This window comes from Ursus americanus, chromosome 16 (genome assembly GCF_024610735.1).
Source record: "Ursus americanus isolate L20-20 chromosome 16, mUrsAme1.1.p, whole genome shotgun sequence".
Lineage (NCBI taxonomy): Eukaryota > Metazoa > Chordata > Mammalia > Carnivora > Ursidae > Ursus > Ursus americanus.
The window spans coordinates 5,321,028-5,342,223 of record NC_142142.1 but is presented as its reverse complement, the minus strand read 5'-3'; the positions used below and the strand labels follow the sequence as shown (position 1 = coordinate 5,342,223).

Here is a 21,196-nt window from a genome sequence, read left to right as displayed (position 1 = left end):
TAATTATAAGGAGAATTATACTTCACCCAGCAGAGTGTCAAAGCTCAAAAATCTCAATCATACCAGTGTTTGAGGACTCAGATATATAAGTGCTATTAGTCGTCGTTGGAATTAATGCAATCTCTTTAAAGGATCGTTTTGAAGTTTCTAGAAATCATTAAATTTTACCATCTACAAAATATATTTCTCTTTTTCAGACAATTGCCCATGCAAGAGTTTCTCTACAATTGTCCTGGCCCATGTGTGGGAAGATAGCGAGTCCCAGTTATCCTCTTGTCCTTGCAATGACCCATTTGTTTCCCTTTTTTTTCCCTTTTCAGGTCTCAGATTGGAGCTGGTTTTGATAATTTGAAGGCCGCAGTAATGGGGCCATCTGGACTCTAGACTAGATATTTTAAGCCATATTGACAATTGAGGATGATAGAAAAAATTTCCAGTTTCACATTCTGTCTCCTCAAAGGTTTCCACTCCCACTATTTTGAGGATCACCATTAGGACTAGTAATTGTTACATATATTTCAATCTTCTCCAGATAAAATTGGAATTAGAGTGGATCACCGTATGCTGGCCTGCTGTCTTTGTACAGCCCACTAGCTGAGAACAGTTTTTACAGATGAACTTTTGAGATCAATGTGGTGATAGGGAAAACCTGACTTTCAGCCCCACTTAAGCAGAATTCTATCCCCCAGAAAACAATGAATTCCATTTGTCTACTTTAGACTGAATAATACAAAAACTACACAATTAGGATTATTATTACTCATACTAAATTTTGAATATCATTAAAATATTTTTGTGCAAATATGTTTTCTCTCTTGCTATTAAAATACCTATTTACTAGTTTTGAATTGCCTCTTCGCCCACAAAGCCTAAGCTCTGTATTTGTTCCTTTTCATAGAAGGTTGCTGAACCCTGGCTAAAACATTAAGAAATTACTTCTGATGCCATCTCAGTTTTATTCCTAAAGAAACTATGTTATCTAAGAATGACAACTCCTATTGGCGATCCATTATAGTCATATCATATGTTAATTCTATAATAAATATTGACACTGAAAACATTTTCAACAGATGTCCCAAGACATCCCCTAGATTTAGAAATAGTCATCCTCAGCAGTCATTGATGTGTCATTGAGCCTAAACCCATTAAACAAGCCCGGGTATCTCCAATTTATATGACATGCAGTTTATATTATAGATGCATTGATTTTATGCACATGTATGCATATTTTCCATCATTGTTCATTAAATGGTCTATGACCTGAAGTTTTCAGGAATGGTCCACTAGCCTTAAGCTCTGAAGTTGTTAATCTTAGTTAAAAACCTCCATTTCTTCATTAACTTAATAGTCTTGAATTATTAAAAAACATGAGCCTTATATCCACTGAGAAGGTATGCTATCATCTGCCTGAAAGATACACACACACACACACACACACACACACACACACAGATATTTACACATGTACACAAGAACATGTGTTTACCTTCTGGAGAAAACCTCTAATGACACATAATAAATTTTGGAGTAAGGTTCTTCTTTCAAGAGTGTCCATAGACATTTTTTTTTTTTACTAGAAGTTTAGCTGACAAACATGTTACATTATTTCCAGGGGTACAGAAGAGTGATTCAGCAAGTCTATACATTATGGTGAGCTCACAGCAAGTGCAGCCACCATCTGTCACCATACAAAGCTATTAGAATACCCTTGACTCTATTCTCTAGGCTGTACTTTTTATCCCCATGACTTATTCATCCTGCTGCCCTTTACCCAATCTGCCCTTGTGGCCTATTTGATATCATAGTAATCTGTGTCTCTCCAAATTGTATCTTACACTGAAATAAAAAATCTGTGCGGTGACATTAAGCACATTCTCTGGTTCATGCCTCTATCATCTACCTGGTATAGTGTGTCCTTCCTTATGGGACCAATCATTCGTTATTCTTCAGGAACCAGGCTTCCCAATTAAAAACCAAAGATAAGTTAAAATCATGTGATATTTACTCTGCTGCCTACTGTTTTCAGCTGGATTTCAATGTTTCCTTCCCTCACTCTCAGGACATACCACTACAACTCTTGCTTCGTTCCCTCTCTCTTTGTTTCTCTCGTCTTCCCTCCCAGAAATACATGGAAACAAATCCATGAAACTTATGCAATGTGTCCAGTTTACCACTCTGCCACTATTCCCTTGTACTGTATTTAACATATTGTGTTTTGATAACACTTGATGAAATAATAAAGACTAGTGGAGGTAACAAAAAAGTAAGGGTGTATAAAATGGAGCACTTGATTTCACCTGATTTTTGCATGTCAAAATTCTCGAATGACTTTGAAGGTACACTGAAATTTTTGTATTATCATCTCACATCAATAAAGGTTTAGGTTTGTTTATATGTTTGATTGTTTTAGCACAACATGTTAGGAAACACGTCCTCAAAAAATTTTTTAGAGACGAAAATGTTCTAGACACACCAACACCTTGTTTTTATTGAGTAACTGGACACTGTAGAACAATGGCTTTGGGTGCATTGAATTCAATGATAGATGCATATTTGTGAATCCTTCTGGAGAAGAATCCGTAAAAGAAGCAGAAGAAAAAGAGACTGAAAAAGAGGAGAGAAAAGGAAACACCACATCTTCCCTGTTTTATTCTTTGTGTTTCTTCCTCTCATTATGCAGTAGCATCCAGAAACCCACTGAGTAACAGTCGTCAAGGAGTAGGATAATGTGAAAACAATCTAAAATGCAGGAAAATTTCACAAAAGAGATAGATAGAAAACTAAGCCATCTCAATCACTGTTGTTTTTGAAATATTTGATGTAGTTTGGGGACATTGTTACTATCGTATCAAGGGGAAGACTAGAGGTGTTAATCACAGTGGATTTTATGAACACAGCATCTTTACCACGTGAATGCGGATCTGCTTGGTCTTGGCACCATAGACAAGTGGATTGAGAAATGGGGGGACCAGCAAGTAGAGGCTAGAAAAGAGGATATGAATATAAGGGGGAACATGAGCACCAAACCTATGTGTGAAGAAGGAGAAGAAGCCAAGGAAGTAGAACTGGAGGAAGACACAGATGTGGGCGATGCAGGTATTGAAAGCTTTCCACCGAGCCTCCTTCTGGGGCAGACGAAAAACTGTGATAAATATCTGTATGTAGGACAAAGTGATAAAGGTAATATCGAATATTGCAACAGTGAATGCCACAAACAAGCCATAGATTTTGTTGATCCGCACATTTTCTGCAGCCAGCTTCACGATGGCCATATGCTCACAGTAGCAGTGGGAGATGATGGTTGTATGGTAAAATTGCAACCGGCACTTTATTAGTACTAGGCACAGGGCTACTAGAATGGCAGCCCTGAGTGTTATCACAGCCCCTATTTGGGTGACCAGCTGGTGGGTGAAGATAGCACGGTGTCTTAGTGGATAACAGATGGCCACATAACGGTCCAGAGCCATGGCCATGAGGATGCCTGACTCTATGCCCTGAAATGAGTGGATGAGCCACATTTGAAGCAAGCAAGACTCAAAATAAATCTCTGGTACATGAAACCAGAAGATGCCAAGCATCTTGGGCATAATTGTGGTTGCAAGTGCGATATCTGTGACTCCAAGCATGGCTACGAAAATGTACATGGGCTCATGGAGGCTTCGCTCTGATCTGATGAAAATCAGAAGCATGGAATTTCCAATCAAAGCAAATAGATACATGGCACAGAATGGAATCCCGATCCAGCACTGCACAGACTCTAGGCCTGGGATCCCTATTAGTGTGAACACAGAAGGCATGAAGACTGTCATGTTGGAGATGGACATAATGTCTTTGGGTCTCAAGAAGATAATGAAAGAAATATCTCAGTCAGTGGCACTTTCTCATCCAATCTTATTTTTATCCAAAGTCATAATAGTGAGTGTCCTTGATTTTGGCTGAACTCTGAGATTATATCCTCCATCTCATTTGTATTATTGAAGGAAAAAGATCCATAGAGAAACACCACCGTTTCCAGGAAGGACATCCAGAAGCTCTGTAGCACAATAGAGATTACGGGCATGGCAGGCCACTGCATTAGATCCAGCCAGGTCTCATGGGTACAGGAATAAACTGATGGCCTGTCAGTTATGTCATTCTGGACCTGTGGACAGAATAATTATACTTGTTTATTTTGCTTGGAAAGGGTATTTGAGTCACAGTTTGATGAATTTCTCCATATCCCACATTCCGGCTACCCAATTGTACTGTAATTTCCCACTGCCTTTGGGTCTGGAACTGACACTTTGGACCAGCAAATCCTTCTTGGATCAGTATTAGAAGAAAACACTGCCTATGTTAGAGAAGAGAAAAACAGCTGACACCTAAAAACACACTTTATTTAGATATCTTTATCTATCTGTATCATTCGTACCTATGTAATATTGGATGTCCTTTCAAAAGAAAGTAATGGAAGAACTTTGGAAAAGATCATCCAAACCAATTCGCTTTTGGTGAGAATGGGTCAAAATTGTATGCCATTTTTACATTTCTAGTATGACTGTATTTTATTTTTCCCATATTCTAATAACTGAATTCCTTAAAATTAGTTGTGTGCTTAATACAGCTGACATTCTGTAAAGCACATTTCTGAACCCCTAGAGGGGAAGAAGCTCTAGAAGGCTCAGAAGTTCAGAGTGACAAAGTATACAGGTGACAGGACCATGCTGATGACTACAGGGTGTTGGAAAATGAGTAAGTGGGTAATTCATGGACTAGAGACTGGGTCTTGGGTTTGAACTGTTCAGAGGCACCATTAGCATGAGATTTGGCCAACTTAGGTTTATTAATTCTTAATGAAATACAGATCATATGAACACTTAAATCATTTTGTGAGCTCAGTCACAAGAAATGATTAGAAAGTAAAGCGGTGAAAGGATAGCATCCCCAGCAGGAGTCATATGGAGAAGTACAAATACAAGACAGAGAGTGCACTTGGGATAGTAGAAAGATTCAGGAGAGGGCTAGAGAGCAACGAATGAAAATTTAATCACCTCAATTGACTGATGACTGAATTTTCTGCTAACTGGGCTCTTAGTTCTTACATGAGATTTCTTCTCTCTTAAAGAACATTGCTTTTAAAAATGTCATGTCTGGGGCACCTGGGTGTCTCAGTCAGTTGAGCAGCTGCCTTTGGCTCAGGTCATGATCTCAGTGTCCTGGGATCAAGCACCATATCAGGTTCCCTGCTCAGCGGGGAGTCTGCTTCTCCCTCTGCCGGTCCCCTCCCCACTTATGCTCTCTCTCCTCTCTCAAATAAAAAAATAAATAATCTTTAAAAGATTACAAACAAAATCATGAAATTCTCAAGTTGTACAATAGAAAAATAGTCGCTATCCTGTAGAAAGGAAGGTTCAGGTATGTCGTTCCTTCCTAGACTCTCCAGCACTGTTGCTTTATGTGAGCAAGCTCACGATGACCTAACCAAGTACTGACTGTCACCAAATATGCCAGTAGTTCAAGAACAGCTGTGGTTTCTGCAGCTAAAACTCTAGGGAAGCATCATAGTCACAGGGATCATTTGTGAAGAAAGGCTGTTTTCCGCCAACATGCACCTAGGATAGACTAGTCATCAGTCAGCTAAGTCCTGGGTTTCCACAGCTTTGCTCTCCGGTGCTTCATTCTACAAATCCATAGGCCACAGATTGTTTCTCACAGGCTTGACTTTTTCCTTCCTCAGTTAATCAGAATTAGAATAGGAATCTTTTAGTAAAAATCCCATTGACTTACTCAAGAGAAAGGAGTTGCCATGGGAGCATTACCTGACATGTATGGACGGTACTGACTGTGGGAAGGCAGGTGGGAGAGGACAGAAGTGATTACATGGCAGGTGAGAGATAGTGCTTATCATTGGAAATGCTGATAGTGAAACATTAAGGGGTAAAGTTCCTCTCTCTTTGTTGTTGGCAAACACTTCAGCTCTTACCAGACACCTGAAGACCATGGACAATCCTCATAGCTCCATCTCTCACTGCTCAGCTGTCATCCACTCTTCCTCCTCCTGAGATTCCCACCTCATTCCCTTGTGTTTGTACTGGAAATGCCCCTTTCTTCTCTCTGCTCCTTCTAGAACAGCCCCTTGTAAATGTCATGAACTCTGATCCGTTTGCTCCCGGGGCTATCTGCCAATATGTGGACATCTCTGGGACAGCCTTTCCTGCTTTTCTTCTGTCCCTGCAAAGCAGACTTGCTCTCTCTTCTGTAAATCTCTCTGAGATCACGTAGGTGACTTCATCCTCCAACAAAACTCAAAGCGAGGTCTGTGATTTGCTAGACATAGCATACATTTATTAAGCTTAAATTGGCCGCCAATTATAATGTTTCTCAGTGAACGTGGAGAAGGAGGAGGTCTGAACATGAGTTTTCCTACCCACTAGCCCAAGTCACCAGGGACCCACTAGCTCAGAATGAAGCTCTCTTGGGTCCATCCACAGCTAATGTCTCTGAAGTCAATTTAACAATTTGCAGAGTCACCTTCGTCTTCTCATTTCTTTTTCCCACAAGGTAAATGCAGAGACATTAATATACTCAAGTGATATTTCTTTAGTTCCTTACAAGAAGGAAAACTGTAAGAAGTAATAAATGAAACTTACTTTGGTCAGGTTTTGGTTTTTTGTTTTTGTTTTTGTTTTTTGTCCTGCTGTCCTCATTGGGGAAAAAATCTAAAGAACACTTAAATGTAGGCATCTTCCTATGCTGATGAGTTCTATATAAATAAGTATGTTTGTGACCCTTCTTTCACTGAGACATTTCTGGAAGGAAAATCTGCATCCACAATGGCTCTTTTCCACACATTTAACTCATTCTCTTGCAGTATCATTCCATAGATTTTTATCTTTTTGAAGCTATTTTTGTGAATACAGTAATACTCTCAGAATGACTAGTTATGACGGACATTTCTAAATCCTTCTGTACTGAGCTCTGAGCCAATTATTGCACATCTGATGACATTTTTCTCCATCCCTCGTTTGTGACTTTCTCCCTCTTTTCTTCCACTCTTCCTTCAGAATGCAGGTGTCTTATACCTCATAGATGTGCAGGAATCATGCCATTTGCTCTTGATGTAAATAAAAAGAAGATATGATAAATGCATTACAAGTTTTAGAAATATGGGGAGAAAAGTTAGTATATCTTTTATCATGATAACGAACGCTGAATTCAAAGAAGCTCTTACGCATATAGTACCCTTCTCTTTGAGTCTGTTCCAGTTTTCTATTTCTTCCTGTTTCAGTTTTGGTAGTTTATATGTTTCTAGGAATTGATGCATTTCCTCCAGGTCGTCCAATTTGTTGGCATACGGTTGTTCATATTTTCATAATATTCTCTTATAATTATTTCTGTGTATTTCTGTGGTGTTGGTTATTGTATCTTCTCTCTTGTTTGTGAATTTTATTATTTGGGTCTCTTCTCTTTACTTTTTGGTACGTCTGGCTAGAGGTTTACCAATTTTATTAATTTTTTTCAAAGAACCAACTCCTGGTTTCTTTGATGTGTTCTATTGATTTCTTAGTTTGTGTATCATTTCTTTATGCTCTAATTTCTATTATCTCCTTCCTTCTGCTGGCTTTAGGCTTCATCTGTTGTCCTTTTTCTAGCTCCTTAGGTGTCAGAATAGGTTGTTGGAGATTTTTCTGGCTTCTGGGGGATAGGCCTGTATTGCCAAATACTTCCCTCTTATGACCACTTTTGCTGCATCCCAAAGATTTTAGAACATTTTGTTTTCATTTTCATTCATTTCCACGTATTTCTTTAAATTTCTTCTTTGATTTTCTTGCTGACCCCTTCATTTTTTTTATTATGTTCAGTTAACCAACAATAGTACGTGATTACTTGTACATGTAGTGTTCAACGATTCATTAGTTGCATATAACACCCAGTGCTCATCACAACACATGCCCTCCTTAATACCCATCACCTGGTTACCCGATCGCCCTATCCCCCTCCCTGCTGTCAATCTCAGCTTCTTTCCTGTAGTCCAGAATCTGTCATAGTTTGTCTCCTTCTCTGATTTCTTCCCATTCAGTTTTCCCTCCCTTCCCCTATAGTCATCCATGCTATTCCTTATGTTCAGCATATGAGGGAAACCACAAGATAATTTCTTTCTCTGCTTGACTTATTTCACTTAGCATAATCCCCTCGAGTTCCATCCATGTTGATGCAAATGGTGGGTATTCATCCTTTCTGATGGCTGAGTAATATTCCATTGTATATATGAACCACATTCATTTTTTAGTAGCATGTTGTTTAACCTCCATGCATATGTGGTCTTTTCAATTTTTTCTTGTGGTTGACGTCTAGTTTTAAGCATTGTGGTCAGAAAAGGTGCATGGCATGATCTCAATCTTTTTTGCATTTGTTGAGATATTTTTTGTGACCTAATATGTGATTTCTTCTGGAGAACATTCCATGTGCACTCAAAAAGAATGTGTATTCTGCTGTTTTAGGATAAAATGTTCTGAATATATCTATTGAATCTGTCTAGTCAGTGAGATGGAGGAGGGCTTTTGTAATTTCAGGTAAAATAGGGATAGAGACAAAAGAGCAAAGGACCTTAAATGCTTTCTCCAGATTTTTTTATGTGAAGGAGACAGATACAATGGCACTGATTCATGTTGAATGGAATTGATTCAGAGTTCAGATTGACATGTGAGCTAATACTCACCTTATTCTTTTTTTTTAAGATTTTATTTATTTATTTGACAGAGAGAGAGACAGCCAGTGAGAGAGGGAACACAAGCAGGGGTAGTGGGAGAGGAAGAAGCAGGCTCCCAGCAGAGGAGCCTGATGTGGGGCTTGATCCCAGGACTCTGGGATCACGCCCTGAGCCAAAGGCAGACACAACGACTTAGCCATGCAGGTGCCCCTACTCACCTTATTATTGAGTCACCAATGAATAATTTAGACTAGTTTATCTTTTCCTACTATATTCTTCTCTTCTATGGGCTTTATTTAAATTTTGACACTCCCCACGATTTTATCCTATGTCCTTTTTACTTTCAAACTACAGAAATTTGCAGGGCACCTGGGTGGCTCAGTCGTCAAGTTTCTGCCTTCAGTGAGGGCGTGATCCCAGAGTCCTGGGATCGAGCCCCGCATCAGTCTCCTCTGCTGGGAGCCTGCTTCTTCCTCTCCCACTTCCCCTGCTTGTGTGCCCTATCTTGCTGGCTGTTCCTCTCTCTGTCAACACAAACAAACAAACAAAAATCCCCAAGAAATACACAAATTTGTTTGTAATTCTATCTACTCCAAATAATGTAGTTGTCAACTTCCTCATGGCAACTTCTATGATAGTATTTCCAACATGAATTCTCTCACTCCGTTTATTTTGTTCCGGAGACAAAGGTTCAGTATATCTTACCTAATTTCAGTTTATGCTACATATACTTTGAAAAACTGTCCCTGACAACCTCATTTAGCATCACAATCGGTAAAAAATACTTTTCCACTTTATCATAAGTTTTGGAAGTAACTTGAAACCTAGATCAATACATAATGTATCTACTTCTTTCTTTCTTTTTTTTTTTTCCTTTTTTTTTTGGTTAGGCTAGTGAACATTATCCTAAGTAAAAGTCATCATCATATCTTGTTTACCAAAAATGTGTATAGGTATTTAATATTAAATGTATCAATGTGGCAATCCATGTCTTCAGCAGAGTAAAATCAGTTAGACCCAATATAAGCTCATCTCTTCTATTAACAAAACCACAGTCATTAAAAAACTCATATTGCCAAAATCACTGACAGATTATATGAAATATAACATCATCAAAATAACTTTAATGTTACTTCCCATGAATTAAAAGCTTATAGCCTGATGATTCTGTTCAATACACTATTTAAGTGCTCACTATGCTCCAGGTAATTTTGGAAGCAATTGAAGAACAAGTAAAAAATATTTTTTCCATATTTTGAAAAATCTAGAATGTGCTGGGTGCTTGAAATTCAAAACTAATATTCAACATTTATTAAATATGTACTATATCATTCACCTTCATAAAATCTTTAGACACTTTAGGTATTTTATCTTCTTTAACATATGATATTGACATTATTAGCCTATATTATATTAATAAAAACTAAGACTTTTTGTTGTAATAGGTGAACATGGATCCAATTCCATGGCATACTGATGCAGACAGAACCAAAAATGACATTATTAGCCTATATTATATTAATAAAAACTAAGACTTTTTGTTGTAATAGGTGAACATGGATCCAATTCCATGGCATACTGATGCAGACAGAACCAAAAATAATTTGTGTCATCTGAGATTTTAGGATTATACTCCAGCAAGGATATGGGCTATACATCAGTGTGTAACTATATCAGGCAGAGTTGTACAAAAACACACAGCAAATTTCAATCAGTTGGGTGACACCGGGGTGTCTCACTTGGTTAAGCTTCTGCCTTTGGCTGAGCTCATGGTCTCAGGGTTCTGAGATAGAGCCCCATGTCATCAGCGTCCCTGATCAGCAGGGAGTCTGACTCTCCTTCGCCCTCTACTTTCCCCACAGCTTGTGCTCGCTCTCTCTCTTAAATAAATAAATAAAATCTTCAATTTGGTAAAATCAGTTTGTGCCTATTTAAATTCTGATGGAAAAAAAAATCTCCCTTATTCCCTCCATATTTTTACCAAATAATTATACTACATACATTACACACATTTACAATATGTCATGTGTCCCAAATAAAACCACATTTTCATATCTTCTGCCCATTTTTTTCATTTCTTTATTTGTTTCTTGTGTACTGAGCTTGAGAAGTTCTTTATAGATCTTGGATACCAGTCTTTTATCTGTAGTGTCATTTGCAAATATCTTCTCCCATTCCGTGGGCTGCCTCTTAGTTTTTTTGGCTGCTTCCTTTGCCGTGCAGAAGATTTTGATCTTGATGAAGTCCCACAAGTCCATTTTTTCTTTTGTTTCTCTTGCTTTTGGAGATGTGTCATGTAAAAAGTTGCTTTGGCCGATGTCGTAGAGGTTGCTGCCTGTGTACTCCTCTAGGATTTTGATGGATTGCTGTCTCACATCGAGGTCTTTCATCTATTTGGAGTTTATCTTTGTGTATGGTGTGAGAGAGTGCTCAAGTTTCTTTCTTTTGCATGTAGCTGTCCAATGTTCCCAGCACCATTTATTGAAGAGACTGTCTTTTCCACCAGAAGTTTATTCCTACTTTGTCAAAGATTAGTTGCCCAAAGAGCCGAGAGTCCATTTCTGGGTTCTCTATTCTGTTCCATTGGCCTATGTGTCTGTTTTTGTGCCAGTACCATGCTGTCTTTGTGATCACAGCTTTGAGGTACAGCTTGAAACCCAGCAATGTGATGCCCCCAGCTTTGTTTTTCCTTTTCAACAATTCCTTGGCGATTAGGGGCCTTTTCTGGTTCCACACAATTTTAAGGGCTGTTTGTTCCAGTTCTTTGAAAAATGTCATTGGTATTTTGACCGAGATAGCATTGAAAGTGTAGATTGCTCTGGGTAGCATGGGCATTTTAACTATGTTAATTCATAAAATGGGCAAAAGATATTATAGACACTTTTCCAATGAAGACATATAAATGGCTAACAGACACATGAAAAAATGTTCAAAATCATTAGCCATCAGGGAAATTCAAATCAAAACCACACTGAGGTACCATCTTACACTAGTTAGAATGGCAAAAATGGACGAGGCAGGAAACAACAATTGTTGGAGAGGATGTGGAGAAAGGGGATCCCTCCTACATTGTTGGTGGGAATGCAAGTTGGTATAGTCACTTTGGAAAACAGTGTGGAGGTCCCTTAGAAAGTTAAAAATTCAGGTACCCTATGACCCAGCCATTGCACTACTGGGTATTTACCCCAAAGATGCAGACGTAGTGAAGAGAAGGGATATATGCACCCCAATGTTCATAGCAACATAGTCTACAATAGCTAAATCGTGGAAGGAGCCGAGATGCCCTTCAACATATGACTGGATTAACAAGATGTGGTCCATATATGCAATGGAATATTACTCAGCCACCAAAAAGAACGATTTCTCAACATTTGCTGCAACATGGAGGAGATAATGCTAAGCAAAATAAGTCAAGCAGATAAAGACAATTATCATATGGTTTCACTCATTTATGGAACATAAGAAGTAGGAAGATTGGTAGGAGAAGAAAGGGATAAAGAAAGGGGGGATAATCAGAAGGGAGAATGAAGCATGAGAGATTATGGACTCTGGGAAACTAACTGAGGGCTTCAGAGGCGAGGGGCGTGGGGGAATGGGATAGGCTGGTGATGGGTTGTAAGGAAGGCACGTATTGCACGGTGCACTGGGTGTTGTATGGAACTAATGAATCATGGAACTTTACATAAAAAACCAGGATGTACAGTATGATGACTAACATAATATAATAAAAAATTATTATAAACAAATACATTTTCAATGCCATATCATCCATGTAATGGCTAACACTCTCCGTTGTTTAGCTCATAAGTGTGTGCTACTGTCTTTATCAGGAACATTCATTTGGGAGACCTAACATGGCCACATGGGTCAGAGTTGTCCTAGAGAATCCTCACAGGATAGTGTGCCCAGTGAAGCTCAACAGCAGTATATACCATGAGGAATCAGGAGGAGAGGGAAAAAAAATGAGGAAGAAAGAAAGTAAACAATGGAGGAGAAATTTAAAACAAAAGCATGCTTTCAACCTAGCAGAAGAAAAATCATATGAAAAAAGTAGTTACTTTTCTTCCTGATAGTTTTAAATTTCCAACTTCATGAGCCCTAACTGATACGCTTCTTAAGCAGGTTTTCTCCTTCTCAGCACAACTGGCATTTTTACTCAGATACACTTTGGTCCTGGGGTAATTCTCTACATTGCAGCAGGCTTGGAAGCATCCCTGACTCCTACCCACTAGATGCTAGTGGTTCTTTCTGGTCATGAAAATCAAAAATGTCTCGGGCATTGCCAAATGTCACCTGCTTGCGTGGGGAGAGACATAACATACCTGGTTAGTAACCATAGTTCTGGAATTTGAATAGTCTTTAATTAAAGGAGAATCAATGTTTTTAGCTTTATTCAAAATAGGCAGAATAAATCTGGGTAGCAAGGGGGATCATTCTTCAGCAGATATTGGTCAGATAAAGGACATGGAAAGGCATTCCCTGAGGAAATACTTTGGACAAAATCAAAGAAGCATGAGATGTGCAGTGGGAGTGTAAATCAACAAGTACTTTTCACGTATGAATTGTTCCATAAACAGAGATGATGATGGTTGAGGTGAAGGAAAGGGAAGAGTAACGAATGTACGGTTCTAATTTGACGATAATAATTTCAAAAACTTAGGTGGAATAACAAGGATTTTTTTTTTGCCACTACAAATCTGTTCTGCTAGTAGATTGATAAATGGCTTAAAAGGATGAGAGCTGGCATAGGGAGATGAAGTTAGAGGGATACTTGTGGTAGTCCAGATGGAATGGGATGACATGACCTGGCCACATCGGAAGATTAACAAGGAAGCAATATCTCTGCTGCTTGCTGACTTGATAGTGGGAAATCATGGGAGGGGACGGGAGACTAAGATTTTCTTGGTTGAAAGCAGCAACACTGAATGCCAAGGATGTTTGAAGCAACTGTGTGTATGGACACAGACACGTACATTTTTAGAAGAGGGAGGAGACAAATCTTAAACCCTTGAAATTCATGGGTCAGGAAGACAATCACGAGTGTCATGTTCAGCATCACCCCTGAAACACTCATGTTAGGGACTGCTATTCTTCTGACTCAGGCTGATTCCCAGAACCTAAACCAGTTAAGGGACTTAGGTCTAAATCTACAATCCCCTCAGGAAACCTTTCCCTGTACAAAGTCTCTGAAATTCAGCCTTTGATCTTTGCTCCAAGCAATCAGGGTTGGACTATCAGATACAAAGGGGTTTTTTTCATGGTTTTTTTTTTTTAATGTTTATTATATACATAATATCCTTCATTTGTCGGCCTACCTTAAAATCTATCACCCATTGTGTGATTAACTGATTAAGAAACATTCTGGACAACACCATGAAACAAAATATTCTTCATGTTTGAAAAATCAGCTACTGTAAGACTCTACTGCTTTTTTATCATCCTGCTATCTTCTTGGCTCCTAAGGGTCTTGTGTTCTCTTTGAAATCAATCCTCCACTTTCTCCACACTCAGTGAATATCTAAGGCCCAAAGATTTACCTGGAAGCCATAGAGTGAAAATCTTCTGGTGTTTCCAAGAGTGAAGATGACTGTCTTTTCTTTCTTTTTTTTAAATATTTTATATTGTTATATTAGTCACCATACAGTACATCCCCAGTTTTTGATGCAATGTTCCATGATTCATTATTTGCATATAACACCCAGTGCACCATGCAATACGTGCCCTCCTTAATACCCATCACCGGCCTATCCCAATACCCCATTCCCCTCCCCTCTGAAGCCCTCAGATTGTTTCCCAGAGTCCACAGTCTTTCATGGTTCATTCCCCCTTCTGTTTACCCCCCCCTTCATTCTTCCCTTCCTTCTCCTACCGAACATCCTATTTCTTATGTTCTATAAATGAGTTAAACCATATAATAATTGTCTTTCTCTGCTTGACTTATTTCCACCTGGGGGACTTTTTGCACCAGTCCTTGGTGACCTTTCAATTGGCCTAGGACAAGGGTGAAAAGCAGGCACAATACTGTTCAAAACCCAGGGGAATTTGTCTCATAGTAGATCTGCATCTAATAAAACCCCAAATCCTTGTGCCCTTGGGGGCTGGTAGCCAAATTGACCATTCTTTCAGAAACATCTAAGAGAAGGCAATGTCCCAAGACAACACAGAGAGTCAATGACATTTTTATACAAAGTAATGAGCCAATGAAGGGAAATGAAAACATCTCAAGGTATTCAGAATAATCACTGTAGACATGATGACAAAGAACTAAATTGAATATTTCTTGGTGACCTAGAAATTAAACCCTCATACACTGTTGGTGGGAATGCAAGCTGGTACAGCTACTCTGAGAAACATTATGGAGGTGCCTGAAGATGTTAAAAGTAGAGCTATCCTCCGAAACAGAAATTGTACTACTTGGTATTTATACCAATGATACAGATGTAGTGAAACGAAGGGACACCTGCACCCCAGTGTTCACAGAAGCAATGTCCACAATAGCCACACCATGGAAAGAGCTGAGACATCTTTCAACAGATGAATGAATAAAGAAAATGTGGTTTATACATACAGTTGAATATTACACAGCCATCAGAAAGGATGAATACCTACCATTTGGATTGATGTGGATGGGACTACAGGGTATTATGCTAAGCAAAATAAGTCAATCAAAGAAAGACAAGCATCATATGGTTTCACTCATATGTGGAATATAAGAAAGAGTTTGGAGGATCAGAAAGGAATGGAGAAAAACTGAAGGGGAAGAAATCAGAGAGAGTAAGACAAACCATGAGAGACTCTTAACTCTGGGAAACAAACTGAGGAGTATGGAAGGGGAGGTGGATGGGGGGAATAGGGGCAAATGAGTGATGGGCATTAAGGAGGGCACGTGATGTGATGAGCTCTGGGTGTTATAAGCAACTGATGAATTATTGAATATTACATCTGAAACTAATGACGTACTGTATGTTGGGAAATTACGTTTAAATAAAAAAAGAAATTTTCTCATTCATTTAGGATTCTCATGTAATGATATTATGCAGTTCCAGATTTTAGTGCCAGTCACCTTATATATATATACTGCCCAGTTATGAATTATTTATGACCAGTGTTTACGCAGTTCAAAAAAGGGAAGGATTGTGAATTTAAGCTCTGGTATCACGAGGAAAAGAAAAGAGTCTCCATCTGTGTGGTGCAAGAAAAAGTCTAACAAGACCTCCTTACATGCATCTGCCTGAGGACATGATGGCCTTACTGAGAGTCACATGGTGTTTGTCCTGTGTCGTTGCATCTGGCATTGTTGAGCAGACATGTTCGCTATGCACTGAACGACTCTCTGACTCCCATCTTGCCCTTAAACCGCCCTAAAATTATCTTCATCCTAGAAAATGGATGCTTGGTGTGCTGGGTTACTTCACAGTGGTTTGGGGACTCGGTTGTGTGTATCTCTCTCCAGCTCTGCTGCAGTGACATCACCTGGTAGATTGAAATAAATGGCACAAACAGGTAAATCAGTAAAGAACCTGTATCAGAGCGCCACCCACCCAGCAGAGTAGCACCTGATGAACTCAAAATAAAGTAGCGTATTTTCAGAGAAAACGAAAGAATTAGTTTTCAGATAGAATATGAAGCAGGCAGAGGTGAAGTCAGCAGACTCTGAAATTGGTGCACTACTCTCTCTACAGAGAATTATAATATGATACACATATTGAATGACTCTCAAGACACCTTGGGAAATGCAAAAACTTTGGAGCCTTGTAGAATCATAATGCCATCGAATGTTGGAGACGAAATAACTCTTAGATACACTTTAGTTAAAACCCATGAGAGCTAAAGGGGAATACGATATTTTAGAAACAATGTGATTCCTTATTTGGTGACAGATAGAATTCCTTAGAACTCTTATATTAATAGAAATAATTACTTCGGAGTAATGTGATAGGAACTACAGAGTGTAAATTTTCAGAAGTGGCTTTTCATTCTACATGTGTTCTAGCGAATATCTGACTTTCAGCCCCACTTAAGCAGAATTCTATCCCCCAGAAAAAAATGAATTCCATTCGTCTACTTTAGACTGAATTATACAAAAACTACACAATTAGGATTATTATTGCTCGTACTAAATTTTGAATATCATTAAAATTTGTTTGTGCAAAGATGTTTTCTCTCTTGCTATCCAAATTCCTATTTACTAGGTTTGAATTGCCTCTTTGCCCACAAAGCCTAAGCTCTGTATTTGTTCCTTTTCATAGAAGATTGGTGAACCCTGGCTAAAACACTAAGAAATTACTTCTGATGCCATCTCAGTTTTATTCCTAAAGAAACTATGTTATCTAAGAATGACAACTCCTATTGGCAATCCATTATAATCAGATCATATGTTAATTCTATAATAAATATTGACACTGAAAACATTTTCAACAGATGCCCCAAGACATCCCCTAGATTTACAAATAGTCATCCTCAGCAGTCATTGATATTGAGCGTGAACCCATTAAGCAAGCCAGGGTATCTCCCATTTATATGACATGCAGTCTATATTATAGATGCATTGATTTTATGCACACATATGCATATTTCCCATCATCATTCATTAAATGGTCTATGAGCTGAAGTTTTCAGGAATGGTCCACTAGCCTTAAGCTCTGAAGTTGTTAATCATAGTTAAAACCCTCCATCTCTTCATTAATTTAATAGCCTTGCATGATTAAAAAGCATGAGCTTTATATCTCCTGAGAAGATATGCTATCACCTGCCTGATAGATACACACACAACACACACACACAACACACACACACACACACACACACTCACACACACAGATATTTACACATGCACACAAGAATATGTGTTTACCTTCTGGAGAAAACCTCTAATGACACATAATAACTTTTGGGATAAACTTCATCTTCTTTCAAGAGTGTCCACAGACATTCTTTCTTTTACTTAAAGTTTTGCTGACAAACATGTTGCAGTATTTCTAGGAGTACAGAAGAGTGATTCAGCAAGTCTATGCATTATGGTGTCCTCACAGCAAGTGCAGCCACCATCTGTCATCATACAAAGCTATTAGAATACCCTTGACTCTATTCTCTAGGCTGTACTTTTTACCCGAGACTTTTCATCCTGCTGCCCTTTACCCAGTTTGCCCTCCATGGCTGTATTTGATATCATAGTAATCTGTGTCTCTCCAAATTGTATCTCCAAAAAAAAAAAAAACCTTCTGTTCTGTGACATTAAGCACATTCTCTGGTTGGTGCCTCCTCTATCATCTACCTGGCATAGTGTGTCCTTCCTTATGGGACCAAGCATTCGTTATTCTTCAGAAACCAGGCTTCCCAATTAAAAACCAAAGAACATGATTTTAACTCTCCTGCCTGTTGCTATCAGATAGATTTCAATGTTTCCTTCCCTCACTCTCAGGGCATACCACTACAACTCTTGCTTCGTTCCCTCTCTCTTTGTTTCTCTCGTCTTCCCTCCCAGAAATACAAGGAAACAAATCCATGAAACTTATGCAATGTGTCCAGTTTACCACTCTGCCAATATTCCCTTGTACAGTACTTAACGTATTGTGTTTTGATAACACTTGATAAAATAATGAAGACTAGTGGAGGTAACAGAAAAAGGAAGGGTGTATAAAATGGAGCACTTGATTTCACATGGTTTTTGCATCTCAAAATTCCCTAATGACTCTGAAGGTACACTGAAATTTTTGTATTATCATCTCACATCAATAAAGGTTTGGGTTTGTTTATATCTTTGTTTGTTTTGACACAACATGCTTAGGAAACACGTCCTCAAAAAAGGTTTTTAGAGATGAAAATGGTCTAGACACACCAACACCTTGTTTTTATTGAGTAACTGGACACTGTAGAACAATGGGTTTGGGTGCATTGAATTCAATGATAGATGCATATTTGTGAATCCCTCTGGAGAAGAATCCGTAAAAGAAGCAGAAGAAAAAGAGACTGAAAAAGAGGAGAGAAAAGGAAACATCACATCTTCCCTGTTTTATTCTTTGTGTTTCTTCCTCTCATTATGCAGTAGCATCCAGAAACCCACTGAGTAACAGTCGTCAAGGAGTAGGATGATGTGAAAACAATCTAAAATGCAGGAAAATTTCACAAAAGAGATAGATAGAAAACTAAGCCATCTCAATCACTGTTGTTTTTGAAATATTTGATGTAGTTTGGGGACATTGTTACTATCGTATCAAGGGGAAGACTAGAGGTGTTAATCACAGTGGATTTTATGAACACAGCATCTTTACCACGTGAATGCGGATCTGCTTGGTCTTGGCACCATAGACAAGTGGATTGAGAAATGGGGGGACCAGCAAGTAGAGGCTAGAAAAGAGGATATGAATATAAGGGGGAACATGAGCACCAAACCTATGTGTGAAAAAGGAGAAGAAGCCAAGGAAGTAGAACTGGAGGAAGACACAGATGTGGGCGATGCAGGTATTGAATGCTTTCCACCGAGCCTCCTTCTGGGGCAGACGAAAAACTGTGAAAAAGATCTGCATGTAGGACAAAGTGATAAAGGTAATATCGAATATTGCAATAGTGAATGCCACAAACAAGCCATAGATTTTGTTGATCCGCACATTTTCTGCAGCCAGCTTCACAATGGCCATATGCTCACAGTAGCAGTGGGAGATGATGGTTGTATGGTAAAATTGCAACCGGCACTTTATTAGTACTAGGCACGGGGCTACTAGAATGGCAGCCCTGAGTGTTATCATAGCCCCTATTTGGGTGACCAGGTGGTGGGTGAAGATAGCACGGTGTCTTAGTGGATAACAGATGGCCACATAACGGTCCAGAGCCATGGCCATGAGGATGCCTGACTCTATGCCCTGAAATGAGTGGATGAGCCACATTTGAAGCAAGCAAGACTCAAAATAAATCTCTGGTACATGAAACCAGAAGATGCCAAGCATTTTGGGCATAATTGTGGTTGCAAGGGCGATATCTGTGACTCCAAGCATGGCTACGAAAATGTACATGGGCTCATGGAGGCTGCGCTCTGATTTGATGATAATCAGAAGCATGGAATTTCCAATCATAGCAATGAGATATATGGCACAGAATGGAATCCCAATCCAGCACTGCACAGACTGTAGACCTGGGATTCCTATTAGTGTCAACACAGAAGGCATGAAGACTGTAATGTTGGAGATGGACATAATGTCTTTGGGTCTCAAGAAGATAATGAAAGAAATATCTCAGTCAGTGGCACTTTCTCATCCAATCTTATTTTTATCCAAAGTCATAATAGTGAGTGTCTCTGATTTTGGCTGAACTCAGAGATTATATCCTCCATCTCATTTGTATTATTGAAGGAAAAAGATCCATAGAGAAACACCACCATTTTCAGGAAGGACATCCAGAAGCTCTGTAGTGCAACAGAGATTATGGGCATGGCAGGCCACTGCATTAGATCCAGCCAGGTCTCATGGGTACAGGAATAAACTGATGGCCTGTCAGTTGTGTCATTCTGGACCTGTGGACAGAATAATTATACTTGTTTATTTTGCTTGGAAAGGGTATTTGAGTCAGAGTTTGATGAATTTCTCCATATCCCACATTCCAGCTACCCAATTGTACTGTAATTTCCCACTGCCTTTGGGTCTGGAACTGACACTTTGGACCAGCAAATCCTTCTCGGATCAGTATTAGAAGAAAACACTGCCTATGTTAGAGAAGAGAAAAACAGCTGACACCTAAAAACACACTTTATTTAGATATCTTTATCTATCTGTATCATTCGTACCTATGTAATATTGGATGTCCTTTCAAAAGAAAGTAAAGGAAGAACTTTGGAAAAGATCATCCAAACCAATTCGCTTTTGGTGAGAATGGGTCAAAATTGCATGCCATTTTTACATTTCTAGTATGACTGTATTTTATTTTTCCCATATTCTAATAACTGAATTCCTTAAAATTAGTTGTGTGCTTAATACAGCTGACATTCTGTAAGCACATTTATGAACCCCTAGAGGGGAAGAATCTCTAGAAGGCTCAGAAGTTCAGAGTGACAAAGTATACAGGTGACAGGACCATGCTGATGACTACAGGGTGTAGGAAAATGAGTAAGTGGGTAATTCATGGACTAGAGACTGGGTCTTGGGTTTGAACTGTTCAGAGGTACCATTAGCATGAGATTTGGCCAACTTAGGTTTATTAATTCTTAATGAAATACAGATCATTTGAACACTTAAATCATTTTGTGAGTTCAGTCACAAGAAATGATTAGAAAGTAAAGCGGTGAAAGGATAGCATCCCCATCAGGAGTCATATGGAGAAGTACAAATACCAGACAGAGAGTGCACTTGGGATAGTAGAAAGATTCAGGAGAGGGCTAGTGAGCAATGAATGAAAATTTAATCACCTCAATTGCCTAATGACTGAATTTTCTGCTAACTGGGCTCTTAGTTCTTACATGAGAATACTTCTCTCTTAAAGAACATTGCTTTTAAAAATGTCATGTCTGGGGCACCTGGG

General features: G+C 38.9%; 2 protein-coding genes across 2 annotated transcripts; both read right to left on the bottom strand.

Annotated features, from left to right (window-relative positions):
- Window positions 1-2,885: 2,885 nt before the first annotated feature.
- LOC123786211 (olfactory receptor 52A1) lies at window positions 2,886-3,824 on the bottom strand. The gene has a single exon (XM_045788443.2). It carries the CDS (start codon window positions 3,822-3,824, stop codon window positions 2,886-2,888), a length of 939 nt encoding a protein of 312 aa, XP_045644399.2.
- Window positions 3,825-18,939: 15,115 nt separating this feature from the next.
- LOC123803748 (olfactory receptor 52A1-like) lies at window positions 18,940-19,878 on the bottom strand. Its single transcript, XM_045815405.1, has one exon. The coding sequence runs from the start codon at window positions 19,876-19,878 to the stop codon at window positions 18,940-18,942; it is 939 nt and encodes a 312-aa protein (XP_045671361.1).
- Window positions 19,879-21,196: the final 1,318 nt, after the last annotated feature.